Source organism: Megalobrama amblycephala, linkage group LG18 (genome assembly GCF_018812025.1).
Source record: "Megalobrama amblycephala isolate DHTTF-2021 linkage group LG18, ASM1881202v1, whole genome shotgun sequence".
NCBI classification, from domain to species: Eukaryota; Metazoa; Chordata; class Actinopteri; order Cypriniformes; family Xenocyprididae; genus Megalobrama; species Megalobrama amblycephala.
The window spans coordinates 36,151,377-36,171,842 of NC_063061.1; the positions used below are offsets into that span (position 1 = coordinate 36,151,377).

Genomic DNA, 20,466 nt, shown 5'->3' on the forward strand with positions numbered 1-20,466 from the left:
ACAGAAAAGAACAGGAAGTGCACATGCATCCAGTGCCAGACAGTCATTAGTCATCTGTCTGTGTGCATACGTGCATGAGCGCGCGTGTGTGTGTGTGTGTGGTCTAATGATCAGCTAATGACTGTGATGTCAATACCATCTAAGCCAGTAAGAGGCAAACTCCTGTCTCCATGGTTACAAGCCCCTTTGCTCTCAAGCAGAGGTCAGGGGTCAAAGGTCAGGTCAGCGATGCCAAGAAGTAGACGACTGTTGCCATGGCAACAGTCAGGTAAGTCACGGAAGTGAGACGGAACAAATGGATGTTCATCTTTAAGGTAAATCAGATGCTTTGCTTCACTGAGATTTGAACACCGGTTTTGACACATTCTGATCAGAAACTGAGCGCTGGACTACATATCGGCTTTTGGAGGGGTTCAGGAAAACTGTAAACGCTTCAGCTGCTGCTGCGACAATCAAAAGAGCCTTTAAATGGCAGAGATGAGAAGAGAATCACACAATCGTGAGGAGACGAGGGAGGAAAAGAAGGGCAGAAGAAGAGACAGGTGTCTTTAGGGAGATGGAAAATGGGTCATTTTCTGACCTGTATTAAGACACTGAGACATAATCGTCGCACTGAAGTCTGTCTCTCTTTTTGCACAGATCAGGGTTATCATAGTTAACTACAGCTTAAACCATAAAATAGCTTTTATTACTTCAAATAAAATAAGCATTAGCTGAATTTTCTCATTTTCATATGCATATCAGCTGCTTTACGTCTTGGAAAGCATCCCATTCAGTCAGATTTGAGATAGCTGGCGATATCCATTTCATAAGAGGTTTTAAAAGCTCTGTATGTACAGACACACAGTCTTAACATCACAAACTGCATCTGTTCCCATAGATTGAAGGAAATCCCATGGCGATAACAGTGACAGCAGACAAAAACAGTGTGTGTGTGTGTGTGAATGTTGTTTGTCTTATAAGATATGACAAAGAAAAGGATTGCAAAATCTAATGTAGTCTAAACTCGTGCTTGATAACTCCCGTTTAGGACATCCTTCCCATAAAACTCCTCTGAGAAACAGACAGAGCCGGAACACAGAGCCAGATTCTACTGAAGAAAAGGAGGTTCTGGGAAAAGTGACTCAGCATTGGTTTTTAAACAATGTTCAAGTTTTCAAAACAACAACAACAAAACAAACCTAAATCACTTCTGTAATAATGACACTTGGGACGAATACTCTAATTGTATAACTCTAATTATCAAGCTTCACAGCTATTTAATCGCTTAAATCATGCTGTACAGCTATTTAATAATTTTATTAGTACATCTCAGTTTTCTGTCCATCTCAAATAAAACAATAAATAAATACATATTATCATTATTATTAAATTATACATAATATTCAAAACAATAATTATATTTTTATTCATCTTTAATAATGAATAATAATTGATTACTAATTTAAATAACTACTGTTTTTTTTACTTAAATACCTTCAGAACGCTTCATCAGAGCTCATGATTGCATTTTTACTATTATTACTGATAATAAATTATATTTAATGGAGAATAATAATAATTATTATTTTTAATCATCATCATAATAATAATAATTATTATTACTAATATTATTTAAATAATATAAATAATGATAATGATTTTATATATATATATTTTTACAATTAAATTAATTGGTATGAATTTTACTAATTTAAAAACTTCTAAATGCTTATTTCTTATTATATTAATAAAAATAATAATAATTATATTATATTATAATAATTATCATTATTATTTAATAATGTATAATATTAAAAACAATAATTATATTTTTATATTTTAATTAATCTTTTATAATTAATAATAACTGAAATAACTACTGTTTTTTTATTTACAAAAACCTTCTGAATGCATCATCAGAGCTCATAATGGAATTTTTACTATTATTACTGATAATCAATTAATAGGAGTAATTAATAATTATTATTTTTAATCATCAAAATTATTATTATTATTATTATAACTATTATTATTTAAATAATAAAAATATTTTTTTTGTTGCAATTTATAATAATTGATTGGTATGAACTTCTAAACACTTATTTTATTATATTTCTTTTTATATTAAGAAAAATAAAAAACAATATATAAATAATAATAATTTTCACATATCTTATTTATTTATAATGGATTACTATGAATTTTATTTGTTAAACATTGTTATAACTTCTGAATGATTCATCAGAGATTATGATGGAATAAAGATGCTAAATTAAATGACTTTGGGTGTTAAAATATGCTCTCCAAAACTTGGAGTGTGTCATAAATGAAGACTGCAATGCACATGTTTGTTTTTTTGTGGGCAGGTTATGTAGTAACATAGCAAGTGATGTCATCATTCAGTGGAACTGTGTGGAAACTGATGGAAAAGGGAGTGTGAGTGAAGATATTCAGATAGACAGAGAGAGACAGATGGACAGATGAAGAGGAATAGATGTGAATAGAAGAAGTAAGAGACACAAAGCAGGGGTGTGGGGCTTAATCAGGACAGCAGACAGCAGTCTGACCCACCCAGACACATAGCAGACATCTGCAAGGCTCCGGCCTCAGGCTGTTTGTGGAACAAACACACACACACACACACACACACACTGAAGACTCCCATCATCTCAAACACACTCCATTTACATCCCTATTGTCCCAGACACCCTGCCCCCTCTCTAGGGGGCGGCAGAGCAGGTTGGCTGCTGCCCTCTAGGGTCGAATCCACTGACCTAAATGACCTCCTGAAACAGCCCCTCCCACTTTCCTCCCAAGCTCCGCCCTCCCTTTATGTCTACTATGTGTCTTTATGTCTAGCCAGAAGGACTGTCTGCTGTCTGGAGACACACACACACACACACACACACACACACTGACACATGTCATATGGAGATAGAGGACTAATGATGCTCTAAGATCATGTCAAGGTTGCTGTTTACACCTCATTTTAACATCAAATCACAAGCTGAAGCCAAAGCAAATGTGTATAGGCAGGGCTTGATGTTTATTTTTCCCAAGGAGCACATGTGCTTCTAATTTGAAAATTAAAAACAGTTTAGGAGCGCAATGATCAAATAATTAGTTTTTTTCTTAAGAAAGGATACAAGGAAACATTCACAAGAAAAATAGTTTTATTTAAAGGGGACCTTTATGCCCCTTTTCACAAGAAGTCATATAAGTCTCTGGTGTCCAGAATGTGTCTGTGAAGTTTCAGCTCAAAATACCCCACAGATCATTTATTAGCTTGTCAACTTTGCCCCTATTTGGGTGTGAGTGAAAACACGCCGTTTTTGTGTGTGTCCCTTTAAATGCAAATATGCTGCTGCTCCCGCCCCCTTTCCAGAAGAGGGCGGAGCTTTAACAGCTCAACAACAACAAAGCTGGAGAATCTCACGCAGCCGAAATGAGGATTGTCATTAACGGTGTTCAGCCTTACATTGTTCAAACCGGAGTCGACACTGATGGAGAGACTCAGGAAGAAGTTACAACTTTTAGACGTTTCTGAATGGTTAGTGGATAAATTGATGTAGTTGCTGTGGAGTTGATTCAACTCATCCACTAGCATGTGCCGTCATGTTAATCTTTTGTGCAAATCCAGCGTTTAATTGACCCTCATTGAAGACTGAAACTCTTCCTCTTCTCTAAAGCTGATTAAGATGGCCCCACCCCCTTTGATGCGTGTTCCTGGGGGCGGGGTTTATGTAAATTTTAGGGTTAGTGATGTCACCAACCCAGGAAGAAGCTTGTTGTGCCATTAAATACCAATAAAAACCAGAAAAAATATGTTTTGCATAATGCGGGATTTATAAACAAGCAGAAATGCAAGGGGACTCTTATTTTGAAATGTATTCACTACTTCCATATGCTCATTTAAACCGATGGGGAGAGACAAAATATGCTCTTTTAAAACCATTTAAATATAAACATTAAATGTTGTCATAATTCATCAACAGTAAATCATAAGTAATTAATTGGCATGTCCCTGAAGCAGCAACAGCACCGCGTTTTTACTTTTAAATGTGCAGCACTCATATTATAGCCTTTTGAAGTTTAATAATCACCTTAAGCCAAATCACGATTCCTGTTTTACGGCCCCAAATTTAAGACCACTTAAAAAGATAATTAAGACTTTTGTTACTCCATTTAAGACTTTTAATGACCTTAAATATGAAATATGACTTTTTAAGAAGCCACAGAGACCTACTTTTTATTTATGTATATTTATGCAGTCCTTAATGCAGTTCACACACATCTATTTTTAGTCATAAATGCATGAAATGCTCAAGCCCTGATCGGTAAATGTGAATCAGCGAATTGAGGTATTGACTCACATAGTCAGGCAGGACGGTCCTGTCGTCTGCTCCCAGAGGCCCACGCAAGGACTGGGTCGCCTGCTCCAAAACTTTATTGTGCTTCTTTGACAGCAGAGCAAACAAACTGAGAGAAAAAGCGAGAGAGAGAAAGGGAGAGTTAGAACCACAAAATCTTGCTTGAAATCAATTCACAAGATTGTATTTGTCTCATCTGTCACACTATCAGCAGAAAATCAAAACAGCATGTCACGGTGATGAACGACACTCTCGTAGCAGTGCTGCGTTTGCTTTGCCTACCAGATTTTCTGACGTACAAGATCATAATCTCCTCATCTGCCTATGAGATGAGAAATTGCATCTTAGGCGATGCTGCCCATGCAAAGACTGTTCATAAAGGTAGGCAACTTAAATATGCTGCCTTCGATGATACCTTGCTTTGGAAAAAAATAATGTATAGAGGGTATGCATGTGACGTCACCGTTGGCCAACCGTATAACTGCGGTTACGCCCACTGAGTGGCAAAAGACTGAGTGGCAGCATTTGTTTTCAGCGTGAATGCCACGAAAAACACACAAAACACATCTAAAACGGGAAAGAGCTTTGCGATTGACTGTACAAATAGATTTGACAAGAAATCTGAGGTATATTTTTACAGACTGCCGAAAGCTACAGAAAAGAGAAGCAAAGGAATCGCTGCAATTCACAGAAACAACTGGACTCCAGGCAGAGAAACGTGGATTTGCAGTTATCATTTTGTGTCAAATCGTTGGATTTTGGGGTAAAGTCATACCCTATATATTGTATTGTTATATATTGTATTGACAATCTAAAATCCAGTCATGCAGCAGGTTCTTTTGCCACTTAGTCCAGCTGAGGGAGTGTGTTCCCGCGGGAAAGTGATGTCAATGCATACCCTCTATTCTTCCTGGAGGCAATCCCACAAAGCAATGTACTGAGCTCAGAGAAAGATGGCAGGCAAAGCAAGAGAAATGCTGATTATAAATATGCTTGCATCTCATTCAACACTAAAAATGATCTATAAAAAGGTTTTGTGTGTTTAAAAACACATTATTTTTGTAGTCTCCTATGTAGTGAACACATTCCCATGTTCTACGATAGAATGCAGACTCAGTATTGGCCAGTCACATTGCTCACATGAACAGTGTCAGCCAATACTGAGCCGGCGTTCGGACATAAACACAGAAGCGCAGAACTGCGTTCACTACGTCAACTGTGTAGGAGACTGACAGGGAAGAATTTGTTTAATAAATTATTTTTGTTTTGCTTTTTTGGCGCATAAAAAGTATTCTCATCGCTTTGAAACTTAAAGGTTGAACCACTGCAGTCACATGGATTATATTTTAACACTGTCTTTAATACCTCTCTGGGCCATGAAACAAATGTTTTACAAGTTTGGAACAACATGAGGGTGAGTAATTAATGACAGAAATTATATATATTTTATTTCTGCTTTATTTCAATGAATAAAAATGCTTTAAATTGAAGCCAATAGCAAGTCGAGTTGCTGCCTGCGTCAGTCACTTCACAGTCAGGTTCCATGACAGCTATAAAAGTTCTAAGCAGCTCACTAGGCTTTGGGACTGTGCTCTGGTTTCAGAGCTCTTTTAATGAAGCTTAAGTTTGTACAGTGTGTAATTTGGGTCAGAGTTTTCTCTCAGGTCTGGGCACGAGGGCTGGATCAGAAAAACCTCCAGACTTGAGTTTCTCAAATCCAGCTCGACAGAAAAATGGGTCACATTTTAGACTCAGGGAGACAAAAGCCTACAGGACAGCATGATCTTCTGAAGAATTTCTACCTCGCTCTGAGAGTTAAAATGATAGAAACCAGGCTAAAAGTTTCCAACAACTTATATTGTATTTGTATGATTTTTTTTTTTTTTTTACAAAAGCCTCAGTCACAATCTTTGCCATGTAAATATAAATAAAAAATAAAAAGGGTAATTGCGAGTTAATATCCCACAATTCTGACTTTTTTCCCTCAGAATTGTGAGTTATAAAGTCAGAATTGCGAGATATAAAGTCAGAATTGCGAGTTACAAAGTCTGAATTGTGAGATATAAAGTCACAAAAGCGTGTTATAATGTGCAATTGTGAGGGAAAAAAGACTGATGTTTTTTAAAGTTTTTTAAGTCAAAATTGTGACTTTATATCTTGCAATTCTGACTTTGTCACACAATTCTGACTTTATATCACACAATTTTGACTTTATAACTCGCAATTCTGACTTCATATCACGCAATTCTGACTTTATAACTCGCAATTCTGACTTTATATCTCGCAATTCTGACTTTATAACTCGCAATTCTGACTTTATATCTCGCAATTCTGACTTTATAACTCGCAATTCTGACTTTATAACTCGCAATTCTGACTTTATATCTCGCAATTCTGACTTTATATCTCACAATTCTGACTTTATATCTCGCAATTCTGACTTTATAACTCGCAATTCTGACTTTACAGGTGCTGGTCATATAATTAGAATATCATCAAAAAGTTGATTTATTTCACTAATTACATTCAAAAAGTGAAACTTGTATATTATATTCATTCATTACACATAGACTGATATATTTCAAATGTTTATTTCTTTTAATTTTGATGATTATAACTGACAACTAAGGAAAATCCCAAATTCAGTATCTCAGAAAATTAGAATATTACTTAAGACCAATACAAAGAAAGGATTTTTAGAAATCTTGGCCAACTGAAAAGTATGAACATGAAAAGTATGAGCATGTACAGCACTCAATACTTAGTTGGGGCTCCTTTTGCCTGAATTACTGCAGCAATGCGGCGTGGCATGGAGTCGATCAGTCTGTGGCACTGCTCAGGTGTTACGAGAGCCCATGTTGCTCTGATAGTGGCCTTCAGCTCTTCTGCATTGTTGGGTCTGGCATATCGCATCTTCCTCTTCACAATACCCCATCGATTTTCTATGGGGTTAAGGTGAGGCGAGTTTGCTGGCCAATTAAGAACAGGGATACCATGGTCCTTAAACCAGGTACTGGTAGCTTTGGCACTGTGTGCAGGTGCCAAGTCCTGTTGGAAAATGAAATCTGCATCTCCATAAAGTTGGTCAGCAGCAGGAAGCATGAAGTGCTCTAAAACTTCCTGGTATACGGCTGCGTTGACCTTGGACCTCAGAAAACACAGTGGACCAACACCAGCAGATGACATGGCACCCCAAACCATCACTGACTGAGGAAACTTTACACTGGACCTCAAGCAACGTGGATTGTGTGCCTCTCCTCTCTTCCTCCAGACTCTGGGACCCTAATTTCCAAAGGAAATGCAAAATTTATTTTCATCAGAGAACATAACTTTGGACCACTCAGCTGCAGTCCAGTCCTTTTTGTCTTTAGACGCTTCTGACACTGTGTTGTTCAAGAGTGGCTTGACACAAGGAATGCGACAGCTGAAACACGTCTTGCGTATGTCTGTGCGTAGTGGCTCTTGAAGCACTGACTCCAGCGGCAGTCCACTCTTTGTGAATCTCCCCCACATTTTTGAATGGGTTTTGTTTCACAATCCTCTCCAGTGTGCGGTTATCCCTATTGCTTGTACACTTTTTTCTACCACATCTTTTCCTTCCCTTCGCCTCTCTATTAATGTGCTTGGACACAGAGCTCTGTGAACAGCCAGCCTCTTTTGCAATGACCTTTTGTGTCTTGCCCTCCTTGTGCAAGGTGTCAACGGTCATCTTTTGGACAACTGTCAAGTCAGCAGTCTTCCCCATGATTGTGTAGCCTACAGAACTAGACTGAGAGACCATTTAAAGGCCTTTGCAGGTGTGTTGAGTTAATTAGCTGATTAGAGTGTGGCACCAGTTGTCTTCAATATTGAACCTTTTCACAATATTCTAATTTTCTGAGATACTGAATTTGGGATTTTCCTTAGTTGTCAGTTATAATCATCAAAATTAAAAGAAATAAACATTTGAAATATATCAGTCTGTGTGTAATGAATGAATATAATATACAAGTTTCACTTTTTGAATGGAATTAGTGAAATAAATCAACTTTTTGATGATATTCTAATTATATGACCAGCACCTGTATATCTCGCAATTCTGACTTTATAACGCAATTCTGACTTTATATCTCGCAATTCTGACTTTATAACTCGCAATTCTGACTTTATAACTCACAATTCTGACTTTATAACGCAATTCTGACTTTATAACTCGCAATTCTGACTTTATAACTTGAAATTGAGAGTTTAAATCTCACAATTCTGAGAAATAACGTCAGAATGGTGATGCAAACTCGCAATTGCGAGAAAAAAGTCAGAATTATAAGATAAAAAGTCACCATTACCCGTTTTATTTAGTGGCGGAAACAAGCTTAAATACAAATAAAACAAATATTAAATGAAAAACTTAAAAAAAAAACCTTGTAGTACTAAAATTAGTAAAACTAAACTAAAATAAATTAAAGTTAAATAGAAATATAAAAACTAAAAATGACAAAAAGCACATAAACATTACTAAAACTTAAAATTAAAACTGAAAAAAATGAATAAAAGTCAATTCAAAATATTAATAAATACTACTAGAACTATTTGCATCGATAATTTCTATTATTGAAGCAAATACAAGCATCACTTCTCTTTCCCACTGAGCTTGTTGCAGTGCATTCTGGGATTGTCAGATGCTGTCTAGGTAGGCAGTTTACTATGTCATCATGTTTTAAGTCAAAAATCATTCTCACATGCATACATATACCCACATTAACACCTTTGTGACCTGGACTCCTCCTAGTAAGTGTGTGTAATAATAGCCAGCCTGAGATGAGCCAATCTTTGTATGTTAAAGGCAGAATTAAACATGAATCATGGGTAATGAGTTCCCTCACTATGTGATGACCTTCAAATCCTTCTTGTCTGCCGGAGCGTGTGTAAGTACGTAGGTGAAAGACAATGGAAGTGCTGTGCATGTGGGGTGATGGAGAGCAGCAGGCATGATGGGAAGGATTAATGCGTCTCATAATGATGACCTCATCAATCACTAAAGGACGGCACATGCCTTGAGCTCTAACCATATGAAGCAGTCATACAAAACATACTCTTACAATCCTTGAGCATGTTTAGAACTGCATACTATCGTACTGCTCTTACTAGAATTGCAGAATGAGAATTATGCAAATGTTCTGCAAAATGAATAAACCATAAAGTAATTGCAGTTACATTATTAATATATTATTGAGCTAAGTAATGAATAATTTATGAATATACTGTATATATTTATATTAGGGGTGTAACGGTACACAGAAGTCACAGTCCGGTACGTACCTCAGTTTTGGTGTCACGGTTCAGTACGATTTTGGTAGAATAGGAAACATGGTCACACTTTAGTTTAGGGTCCAATTCTCACTATTAACTACGAATTTTGCCTCAATAAACACCTAATTACTGCTTGCTAATAGTAAGGTAGTTGTTAAGTTTAATTTTTGGGTAGGATTAAGAGATGTGGAATATGGTCATGCAGAATAAGGCATTAATATCTGCTTTATAAGTACTAATAAACAGCGAATATCTTGCTAATATGCATGCTAATAAGCAACTAGTTAATAGTGAGAACTGAAACCTAAACTAAAGTGTTGCAGGACAAAGGAACAAATCCACAATGCAAGGTTTCCTTTCATTTATTTTGAACAGACAGTAGTGCAAATCACAGTTTGTTCCACCTAGCAATATTTAGTCCCCTAGTTGGTCAGTACAGCCTCCTATAGTGTATTGAGCACTAAGCAGTAAACAGGGCTGATAAAAACAAAAGGTATTTGACCACAATCAGCTACAAAAGCTGAAAAGCATCTTGTGTTATGAAAGTGCAAAATAAACAGAATGAAAAATAAAACTTGTGCATTAGGAGTGTTACAATTTGCTCCACTTAAAACTATATTTAAACATTCAAAGCTTAAGCCTAATCCTCCAATACTTAATTTTCCCCACACAGCTGAGAGTGTGAGCCTTTCAAAGTATAATCCTTTGTCTGTGAGCGCAGAAAGACACATTAGACGCGTATGCACCATCTAGTGGACTTTGTGTTCAAGCGCTGAGTCGCATGCGCAAATTCTTCTGCTCTTTTTCCTGTTGTGGCGGTTAGCAAACAGCGTTGCATTACAATGCACGCCCCCTTCTGGATTGGAGTTTGGATCGCCCGTGACTGACTGTATTCGTTGTCTGACTGCATTAACTGAAACCGTGACGTCCGTGCATGAAAACGTAGTCCGTGAAACAGCAAGTTTCAACAATAAACACTCAGTAGTAGTTCAATTTAGTGTTCTAACATATTTTGCATGTTTAGTTGATTGCTAATATTAATTATATATATATATATATATATATATATATATATATATATATATATATATATATATATATATATATATATATGGGTCTATGACTTGACGGGTCATTTTTTTGTCCAAAGGCCTTAATAAATAATAAAAAATTAAAATATAACATCCAAAGTATGTAAGGTAGTACAACTAGATCTCTTTTATTGATTATATTTTGCTACATATAAAGGTATTTTAAAGATTTTGAAGTGTCAAAAGGTCATTCGGTTTAACCGTCCAAAGGCCAATACAGCCATTTGTGATTAAAACATCTTAAAATGTAATAAATGTATATATTTTTTATTCCGGCATGATTTTATAACATCATATATCAACATAGTGCAAAACGGTATTAAAATTATGTGTAGAAGTCGTTGTTTTGTTATGAGAAAGAATGTCCGGAAAAATGAACTTCATTGATGTCATTCGGAGTAACCAATATAAAGGGATCATTCTGGATCAAGTCATGCGCTCAATATCATGTGACAGGATGTGACATCATTCAGACACCTGCAAAGGACCACATGATCATGAAGCAAAGTAACTAACTCTCTCTTAACTATTTGATAAATTCATGTTTTCACTCACTCATACGCATGTCCCAAAACATCACGTCATTCGGTACAACCGCTATAAAACATGGAAAATGTTGTAATATTTAAAAAACTTGTACTAAATATAAATTGTCAAAATTATGATTAAACCGAATGACTTTTTTGGTGACAAATTTTGTCCAACTTGTAAAAAAATGACAAAAGCAGTGTTAATTGATTATAAAACCACATAATCTCATTGTTAACACTTAAAACTTCAAAACTGATTATATCTCCATTGTTTTTTTACACTTTTAAAAACCTTATTCGTCAATAACCCATATATATTATATTATATATATATAAACACATATTGTACAGTATGCAGTTAGCTAATATTCTGTAGGATTACATATTTTATTACCTGTGCATGTGATCATGTGTGTTGTGTCTATATGCTGCATTGATGTTCATCAAAAATCTGACTGTGATGGCTGCTGCTATAATTTTCAGTCATGGATTTTTATTCTGACAGCTAAAAACATCTTGCATCATGGAGAAAAACAACAACATGTCATTATAGTTTGTGTCAAATTAGAGTCGGATCAACTCATCCGCCACCATCTGCTGTGAAACAATATCCTCCAAAATACACCGTCACATTTCCACAGGAAAATCTGGGTGGTGTTTGCTGGTACAAAACAGTGCTTTATTATCATCGCTGATATACTACTACAGTTTGTGTTAATATTTTGAATTAAAGTCTATTTTTATATTTTCTGGTTTCATTTTAAATTTAAATTTTAGTAATTTTATAGTGTCATTTTGTCATTTTTATTGGTTTATTTAGATTTAATTATTTTAGTACTACTAAATGAATATGATACATTTTGCCTTGGCAACTAGCTGAAATAAAATAAGTTTAAGGGTTTTATATTTTATTCCATTTAATGTTTATTTCAAGTATTGACATTTTTATGTTGTTTTAAGTTTGTTTTTTGTTTTAGTTAATGATAATAACCCTGGAACAAAACTCACCACCATGATGCTAGACTGTTCTAGTGTGTTGCCAGGGTGTTGCTAAGTGGTTGCTAGGGCATTCTGGGATATACTGACCCAAAAGAGCTTCCTCATCCAGGATAAATCATGCATCTGATCATTTAGTAAAGCAACAACACACCCTCTCAACAACACACAAGATTTGAGGAATCAAGGTCGGCACAAACTGAAATTTAAAGTATATGCAACAGTGCTTGACTTAGCAAACACCACGCAAACAGGAAAATAAATCGGAACATAAATATTATCATCCCCTTCTGGTCTTATTATCAACTGTTTCCTCTAAAGCAAACAACAGCAGCCCACAAGCAAAAACAAGAAAGTCCATGCCGACGAGAACTCAAACATCAGTCGATGATTATTTTGAAATGTTATGCTGCTCATGACTCGTTCGGTCTGAGATTATAGTTTGATTTGCATTTATTTTGGGGATCAAATCTAGCAGGAAGGGCAGACAGCAGAGTTGAGAGTGTTTATATGAAACACCATGTCACTGTGACCTACTGAGAGAGTCAGAGCACATTAAATGCCCGCTGGCACACACACAGAACTATCTGTCCGTCTGGTCTGGGTTTTGATCTGTCTGATACACACACACTGTCTGGAACGTTCAGTCTAGCTAAATCTGTGCGTCTGTCATGGTCTGTCTGTTCTTAGACAACTGAAGTGCTTCGTTTGGTGTCTGTCGATTTTCAAGTCTCTGTCTGGAGCAGGTGGCATTCTCACTGTGCTAATGGCACACGAAGCAGCAGGCTGCACTTTGTCGACACTTAAAGCCACTCTTGAGCTAAAAATACCCCGCCTGTCTCGTTTAACGGGGGTCCTTCAGTTCACCTGGGCTTTTAACACACACACACACACACACACACACACACACACACACACACACACACACACACACACACACACACACACACTTCAGCTGCTAATATATGCAAGTCTGTGTTTTAGATTAGCAGGTCTATCAGATCAGGTGTGTGTGATTGAGAGTGTTTTTGGGTTTAACTCATGAGGTTCTGTTGTTCTGCACACAAAACACCTGTGGAAAGAGCCAAAGACACACACAGACTGAATGCAATTCAGGTTCAGTCCTTAAAGGGTTAGTTCACCCAAAAATGAAAATGATCCCATGATTTACTCACCCTCAAGCCATCCTAGGTGTATATGACACCTTCTTTCAGTCAGACACAATCAGAGTTATATTAAAAATATTCTGTTTCTTCCAAGCTTTATAATGGGAGTGAATGGGGGGCAAGATTTTGAAGCCCAAAAATGTGCATCCATCCATCATAAAAGTAATCCATACGGCTCCAGAAGGTTAATAAAGACCTTCTGAAGTGAAGCGAAGCTTTTTGTTAGTAAAATATCCATGTATATAACTTGACTATAATCACTAGCTTCCAGTAATGACCGTCTGCCTAACACAGGTTAGACGCTTCACCATTTAAAGCAGTGGTTCCCAAAGTCGGGGTCGCGACCCCCCGGTGGGTCGCGAGACAGTGAGGAAGGGGTCGCGAGATGATTTCCAGAAATCAAAAAAAAAAAAAAATAATAATAATAATAATAAAATAAAAAATAATTAAACGATTAGAAATAGTATATTCTATCAATAATTGTCACAAAATACTAAAAATAGTAGTTAAATTAAAAACAAAAACCATGCAAATAAAAAAAAGCCATCAACCTTTCGATTTTCCTTTCGCTTGGCCGTGACTCCTGAGGTGATTACGACAGATTAATGACATAGTATCAACAGCATCAGCTGCAGCAGGTCAGTTTACTGCAACATGTTAAACATTAAGACATGTGCACGTAATTCTTTAGGCTTTAAGCTTTGGATATTATTTTTGTCAAAATGAAACGTTGGTTAATATCGATCAAAAAAGAAAACGCAGGGAGGCAGCGGAGGAGAGCGGAGAAGCACGCGCTTCACATGTGCCGCGTTTGCAGTGCGCAACTGATCCATGGCTGTGTATCACAAACACAACATTTACTTATTTTTATTTCAAATCCAAAAGTTGTTACTGAATATGGCTTGTCAGCACAGCGATTCTCTTTGTATAGGCCTACACTATATTTCATAGATTTCACGTTTAAACGCACTATATTTAAACGTTTTATTCATTTCATTACTTTATATTTATCTGAAGTAATACTTTAGATTTATATATTGCTCACGCAAGTGGCAAAACATTTAAACGTAAGCTTTATGTTAAAATCAAAAACGTTTTAAAAAAAAAAAAAAAAAACTTAAAATAGACAAAAACAGGCGACTCTCGTCTTTTCTTTCCTTTTAAATCTTTTTACAATAAATCCCTCAGGTCATAAAGAACTGTTTTTCCACCTTCAGAGGCGAGTGCTATTGTTTATGTCTCCTTGTTCACCTAAATGCCTGGTAAGGTGTTATTTTCCTTGCTTTACCCGAGGCAGCCGTGTTTAAACTGTGTAACAGAGACTTTGAACTATATGAATCTATGATGAAATTACTAGTTTTTTCGCGTCAATACATGTTTATTTTAATGCGAACAGTGCGCTGTCGTTTTAATTCAGCGCTGTGCAGCACAGCAAAAATAGACTCGGCGCGTAAATGATCGCTGCACTGCTGCAGACGCACCGCTCCTGGAACGCACTGCCGGACCGCATCCGCGTGCAGTGTGAAATCCGTTAATATGGGCACAGAAAAAAATGCGCACTGCAGAGTATGTGTGAAACATGCGTTAGTGCGTGTTCGCCTTTGTGCACAACTCGTTAACCACCTCCGAGGATAGTGGGGGTCGCGAGTCACTGGCATCGTTATTTTGGGGGTCGTGGGCTGAAAAGTTTGGGAACCCCTGATTTAAAGGATTAGTTCACTTTTAAGTAAACTTTTCCTGATAATTTACTCACCCCCATGTCATCCAAGATATCCATGTCTTTCTTTCTTCATTCAAAAAGAAATTAAAGTTTTTGGATTTTTTTCCATATAGTGGACTTCAATGGGCACCAAACAGTTGAAGGTCATAATTCGTTTCACTGCAGCTTCAAATTGTTCAACATGATCCCAGATAAGAAATATTGTGTATTACTGCCCTCCACAGGTCAAAGTTTGAACTAATTTTTATATGCAATATGCTAGTTCAATAGTATATAACAATTAGTTCAAACTTTGACCTGTGGAGGGCAGTATTATGCTTAGCAGTGTCTATACTGCCAGAATTCTAATAGAGAAGAAGAAGAGAGCTAGTTCAAGATGAGCATTTCTGGTTAAAACTTATATAATTTTCAATTTTTTTTCAGAAAATGAGTGATGGTTTCACTAGATAAGACCCTTATTTCTCATCTGGGATCGTGTAGAACAATTTGAAGCTGCAGTGAAACGAATTATGACCTTCAACTGTTTGGTGCCCATTGAAGTCCACTATATGGAAAAAAAATCCTGGAATGTTTTCATCAAAAACTTTAATTTCTTTTCGAATGAAGAAAGACAGACATGGACATCTTGGATGACATGGGGGTGAGTAAATTATCAGGAAAAGTTTATTTAAAAGTGGACTAATCCTTTAATATGACACAATAATCTCACAAAACTTGCCAAGTACATGCAGGAACATATTTTACCCTGAAATCAAAAGAAAGAAATAAAGAAATCATATTTTGTATTTATTTACACTATCGGTCACGGTCAAAAGTTTTTGAACAGTAAGATTTTTAACGTTTTTAAAAGAAGTCTCTTCTGCTCATCAAGGCTTCATTTATTTGATCAAAAATACAGCAAAAACAGTAATATTGTAAAATATTTTTACAATTTAAAATAACTGTTTTCTATTTGAATATATTTTAAAATGCAATTTATTTCTGTGATCAAAGCTGAATTTTCAGCATCATTACTCCAGTCTTCAGTGTCACATGATCCTCCAGAAATCATTCTGATTTGCTGCTCAAGAAACATTTATTATTATTATCAATGTTGAAAACAGTTGTGCACAATTTTTTTCCAGGATTCTTTGCTGAATAGAAAGTTCAAAAGAACAGCATTTATCTGAAACAAAGCTTTTGCAACATTATAAATGTCACTTTTGATCAATTTAATGCGTCCTTGCTGAATAAAAGTATTCATTTCTTTCCAAAAAAAAAAAAAAACTCTTACTGACCCCAAACGGTAGGGATAATGTTACAAAAGATTGATCAGCAAACATACCCAGTCAAAAATTCTCCTCAGTCACACTAAACTCTCTCTCTTCATTTTACCTCATTAGGAAGTGTGTGATCCTGCCAAAAGAAAAATGTAGCACTAAAACGGCATTATGGCACGTTCTTCTGAAATGTCAGCCATTTTTTCTCCAGCAATGTCAGCATTTAATTTTATTTGTTCCTTCACTGCAGTGTGCGGAGGGCAGAGGTATTGGCAGGCAGCGCTCGTGTGCTGTTGGCACAGTCGTTCCTGGCGGCTGGAGATAATGCTCACCCGCGGTAGCAACACGTACAGTTTACATAAATGCCCGTAGCAACTCTGCTAATGACGGGGGAACGCAGGGCCAAGCTCACTAATTGTACATTATAGTGGCGGCGCAGAACTTCCTTTTAAAGCTGTTTTGTAGAGTTGTGGCGCACTGGCGGTGTTAGCGGTTAGCTCATAAGTTAGCATAGCTGTGCGTGCCAAGCGACAGTTTTTGGTTATGTGCAAGTAAGCAAAGGTCAGTGTTTATGGTGGCTAAATTGAATAATTACGCTGTTTTCTCAGATTTTATTTAAGGGTGGAGTTGCAGTTCGGGTACAAGTGCTAATGTCAATCATCAGGCTTTATTTCCTATGACCTTATACGCTTTTAAAGCAAACCAGATGCTGATGATCATGTAAATGTGATGTTCAGTGGTCGGGGTTGTTGTTAATTCACACAAAACACACAGTTGTTTTAGTATTATATATACTGTTATAGTTTTTTTTTAATATTTTAAATTAGCTTTTTGTATTTTCAGTTTGTTTGTTAAGTTTAATTTTAGTAATTTTATGTGTTTTTGTCATTATTATTATTATTATTTAAATATTAATTTACTTATTTTAAATATTTATTTGTATTTCAGTTCCAGCTTAAACTTATTTCACTGTTTATTTACTTTAAGTTGTGATATTTAGTTAGATTTTATTTAATTTCAGCTTTATTTCAATTAACAAAAAGGTTTTTAATAGTTTTAGTTAAAGATAATAACCCTATAGTGTTCACAAAACATTATAATACACATTATTAGTCTGTTTTTATGTTCTTGATGTCCATAATGGATATATTTGAATGTATGATACATTAAACAACACCAAATTGCATTGTATTATGCAATCAATTATAATGCCTTATACTCATCATAGAAACTACACTCTTAAAGGGTTAGTTCTCCCAAAAATTAAATTCTGTCATTAATTACTCACCCTCATGTCGTTCTACACCCGTAAGACCTTTGTTCATCTTCAGAACACAAATTAAGATATTTTTGATGAAATCCGATGGCTCAGTGAGGCCTCTATTGCGGAGCATGCATCAAACAGTGTTTTGAAATTTCAATGGTTCACCACTGGGGGGCGTGACTTTGGCAGTTTGATACACGCTCCGAACCACTGATTCAAAACAAAAGTTTCGTAAAGCTTCGAACCTTCATGAAGCGGTGTTTTGAAATCGCCCATCACAAGATATTGTTGAATAAAGTCGTTATTTTGTTTTTTTTGGAGCGCACAAAGTATTCCTGTCGCTTCATAACATTAAGGTTGAACCACTGTAGTCACATGAACTGTTTAAAATACATCTTTAGTAGCTTTCTGGGCATTGAAAGTGTTAATTATCTTGCTGTCAATGCAGTCCTCACTAAACAATCGGATTTTATCAAAAATATCTTAATTTGTGTTCCGAAGATGAACGAAGACATCCATGAAACATTTCAAATGCACAAAAGGTTCTTTATACTGGAAAAAGTTCTTTAGAATTTTTTTAAAATTTAGCAAACAAATTATTTTTGAAAAGATAAAATGTATTATAGTATGTATTATGAATTATTTTGTATTCTATTATTATGAATACCTGTATTAAATAGCTTATTCTGTTCAGCCCATTATGCCCAAAAAGAAAGTTTAATTTTTAAAGTCTCTTCTTTTTAGTATCTATTATTTTTCATTGATTAGTTGCGTTTTGTTTTTGAGCACTTCTTTGTTACCATCATGTGTTAAAGTGACCAGTTCATTATGGTGTTATGATGGACTTATTTTAAACCAGACCTGTCAGTTTTTATGATTTTTTTTTCTTTCTCCCTCTTTCTCACAAACATATACATCACATTTTATTGCAGAAGTTCTTCTTTGCTCACTGAAAAAGTACGAATCCCTGTTTTGTCCTAAAATTAACAAGTTGCCGGTATTACCGCAGTCTGCCGTCTCCGTTCCATTGAGACCGGTCTTAAGGATATTGTTTTTCCGTCTAATGTTTATGCGTTTCCTGTGGTGGGTGTAGATAGCACCCAGCTGCTTCACAAATGAGTAAGAACACTGTGTGTTTCTCTTTGAAGCCTCTGTGTCTGTAAAAGTTTGGTACTGAAAGACTTTAATAGCTCCAGGCTGCCTGGAGGATTCTGCTTCCTGTGCGGACAGGAAGTATTTAGAGTTATGAGGCCAGTTCTGCATTAGATGAGTTGGATGCGGACCACACAGATCAGAAGCAGTGTGTGTGTGTGTGTGTGTGTGTGTGTGTGTGGGGTTGTATTTCTTGTTCATTGTGTGTCATGGGATGTTGATGCTGGAATGACCGTTGCCCATAAAAGACCAAAACCACAGGATGAGATGAGAAACACACACACACAGACTGGAAAGTTTAGAGATCCTTATGATGCCAAAAAGTTGTCATTCTCTGACTTTTTTAAGTTTGGATACACAAAGTTTGGACACCTAAACAAATTTTGCAGTATTAAAAATGTTTTTCAACAACGAAAACCTAATATTGATAGTTTAATTATATTTAATTACATTTATATTTTCATTATATGTAATTAAAGTAATTAAGTAATTTTAATTCAATTAATTATTTAATTATATTATATGATATTTTTAGTCTCAAAATTTAGTTTTTTGTCATTTTGTAGAAAATTACAAATTCTCCATAAAATGTAATGAGTGTGATGTCATCCTTAATTGATCCAATAAGAAGCATTTTAATTGGTAAGCTAAGCAGAAAGTAGTGTTGAAAAGCCATTAATACTGATTTTAACTTGTTAATGTTTAGAATTGCACTAATGCACTAATAAAACAATAAATTCATTTTTCTATTCTATATCTTGTATTATATATATACAAGAATAGAAAAAAATAATAAAATGTAATGCATACTTTATGTTGGCTCAACAACAACAAAAAAATAATGCAACAGTTTGCATCCTTTTTTTTTTAAGTTATGACAACTTTGAGTGAATTTATGTTTAAGCAACAAGCTACATTGAGTTCGAGGAACTTAATTTGTAGCATAAACAAATTTTTAAGTTTAAGTTTAAGTCCAACTACCAGAGTTGTAGCCCTGGAACCAATTAATCTTACCTATTTCAGTTCAAATCCACAGCTATCATAACTTATTTATCATGCATATTTAATGAACAGGTTAGATATTACTTGTCACTGGCATTAGTGTAGTGTTTATCTTCATGTATCTGCTCTTCAGCACAATGATAACCACAAAAACTCTTTTAAATGTCAAACATAACAGCATTAAACACTAACGGGTCTTTCCCTTCACTAAAAACAAATGAATTAACTCTTAATTTCAACATTTATTTTCCTTATCCAGTCCTATGCGAAGCATGCTGGGAACTAGAAATCTTCTGCATATTTTCTGACGTTATCAAGATAATTTCAATAAGTTACTACAACCTAATTTAAAAAAAAAAAAGAAAAAAAGCCAATTAACGCAGAATTTTGAGTTTAAATTATAGATATATTTAGTTGATGTTATGATTAAGATTATTATGTCAATATAACACTACAAAGTAATGTTTGCAACTTAAAAGGTTTAATTAAAACAATAAATTAGAATTTTTAACTTGCAACCAAGCATTTATTTGAGTTGTGGTAACAGGTCTGAATTTACTTTTTGTGTGGAAGGGTGTAATTTGTCCCCTCAGTCTGATCTGCAAATAACCTCAGGTTTGAGGAAGTGTTATTCGATAAAGAGCC

The 20,466-nt window shown here is 35.4% G+C and overlaps 1 protein-coding gene across 2 annotated transcripts in view; it reads right to left on the reverse strand.

Annotated features, from left to right (window-relative positions):
• Positions 1 to 20,466, reverse strand: part of dym (dymeclin) — a 104,588-nt gene that overhangs the window by 36,566 nt on the left and 47,556 nt on the right. For both annotated transcript variants that reach the window (XM_048166416.1, XM_048166418.1), the window contains exon 14: positions 4,356 to 4,461. In XM_048166416.1, the coding sequence (XP_048022373.1) occupies positions 4,356 to 4,461 (106 nt within the window). The remainder of the gene's footprint in view (positions 1 to 4,355; positions 4,462 to 20,466) is intronic.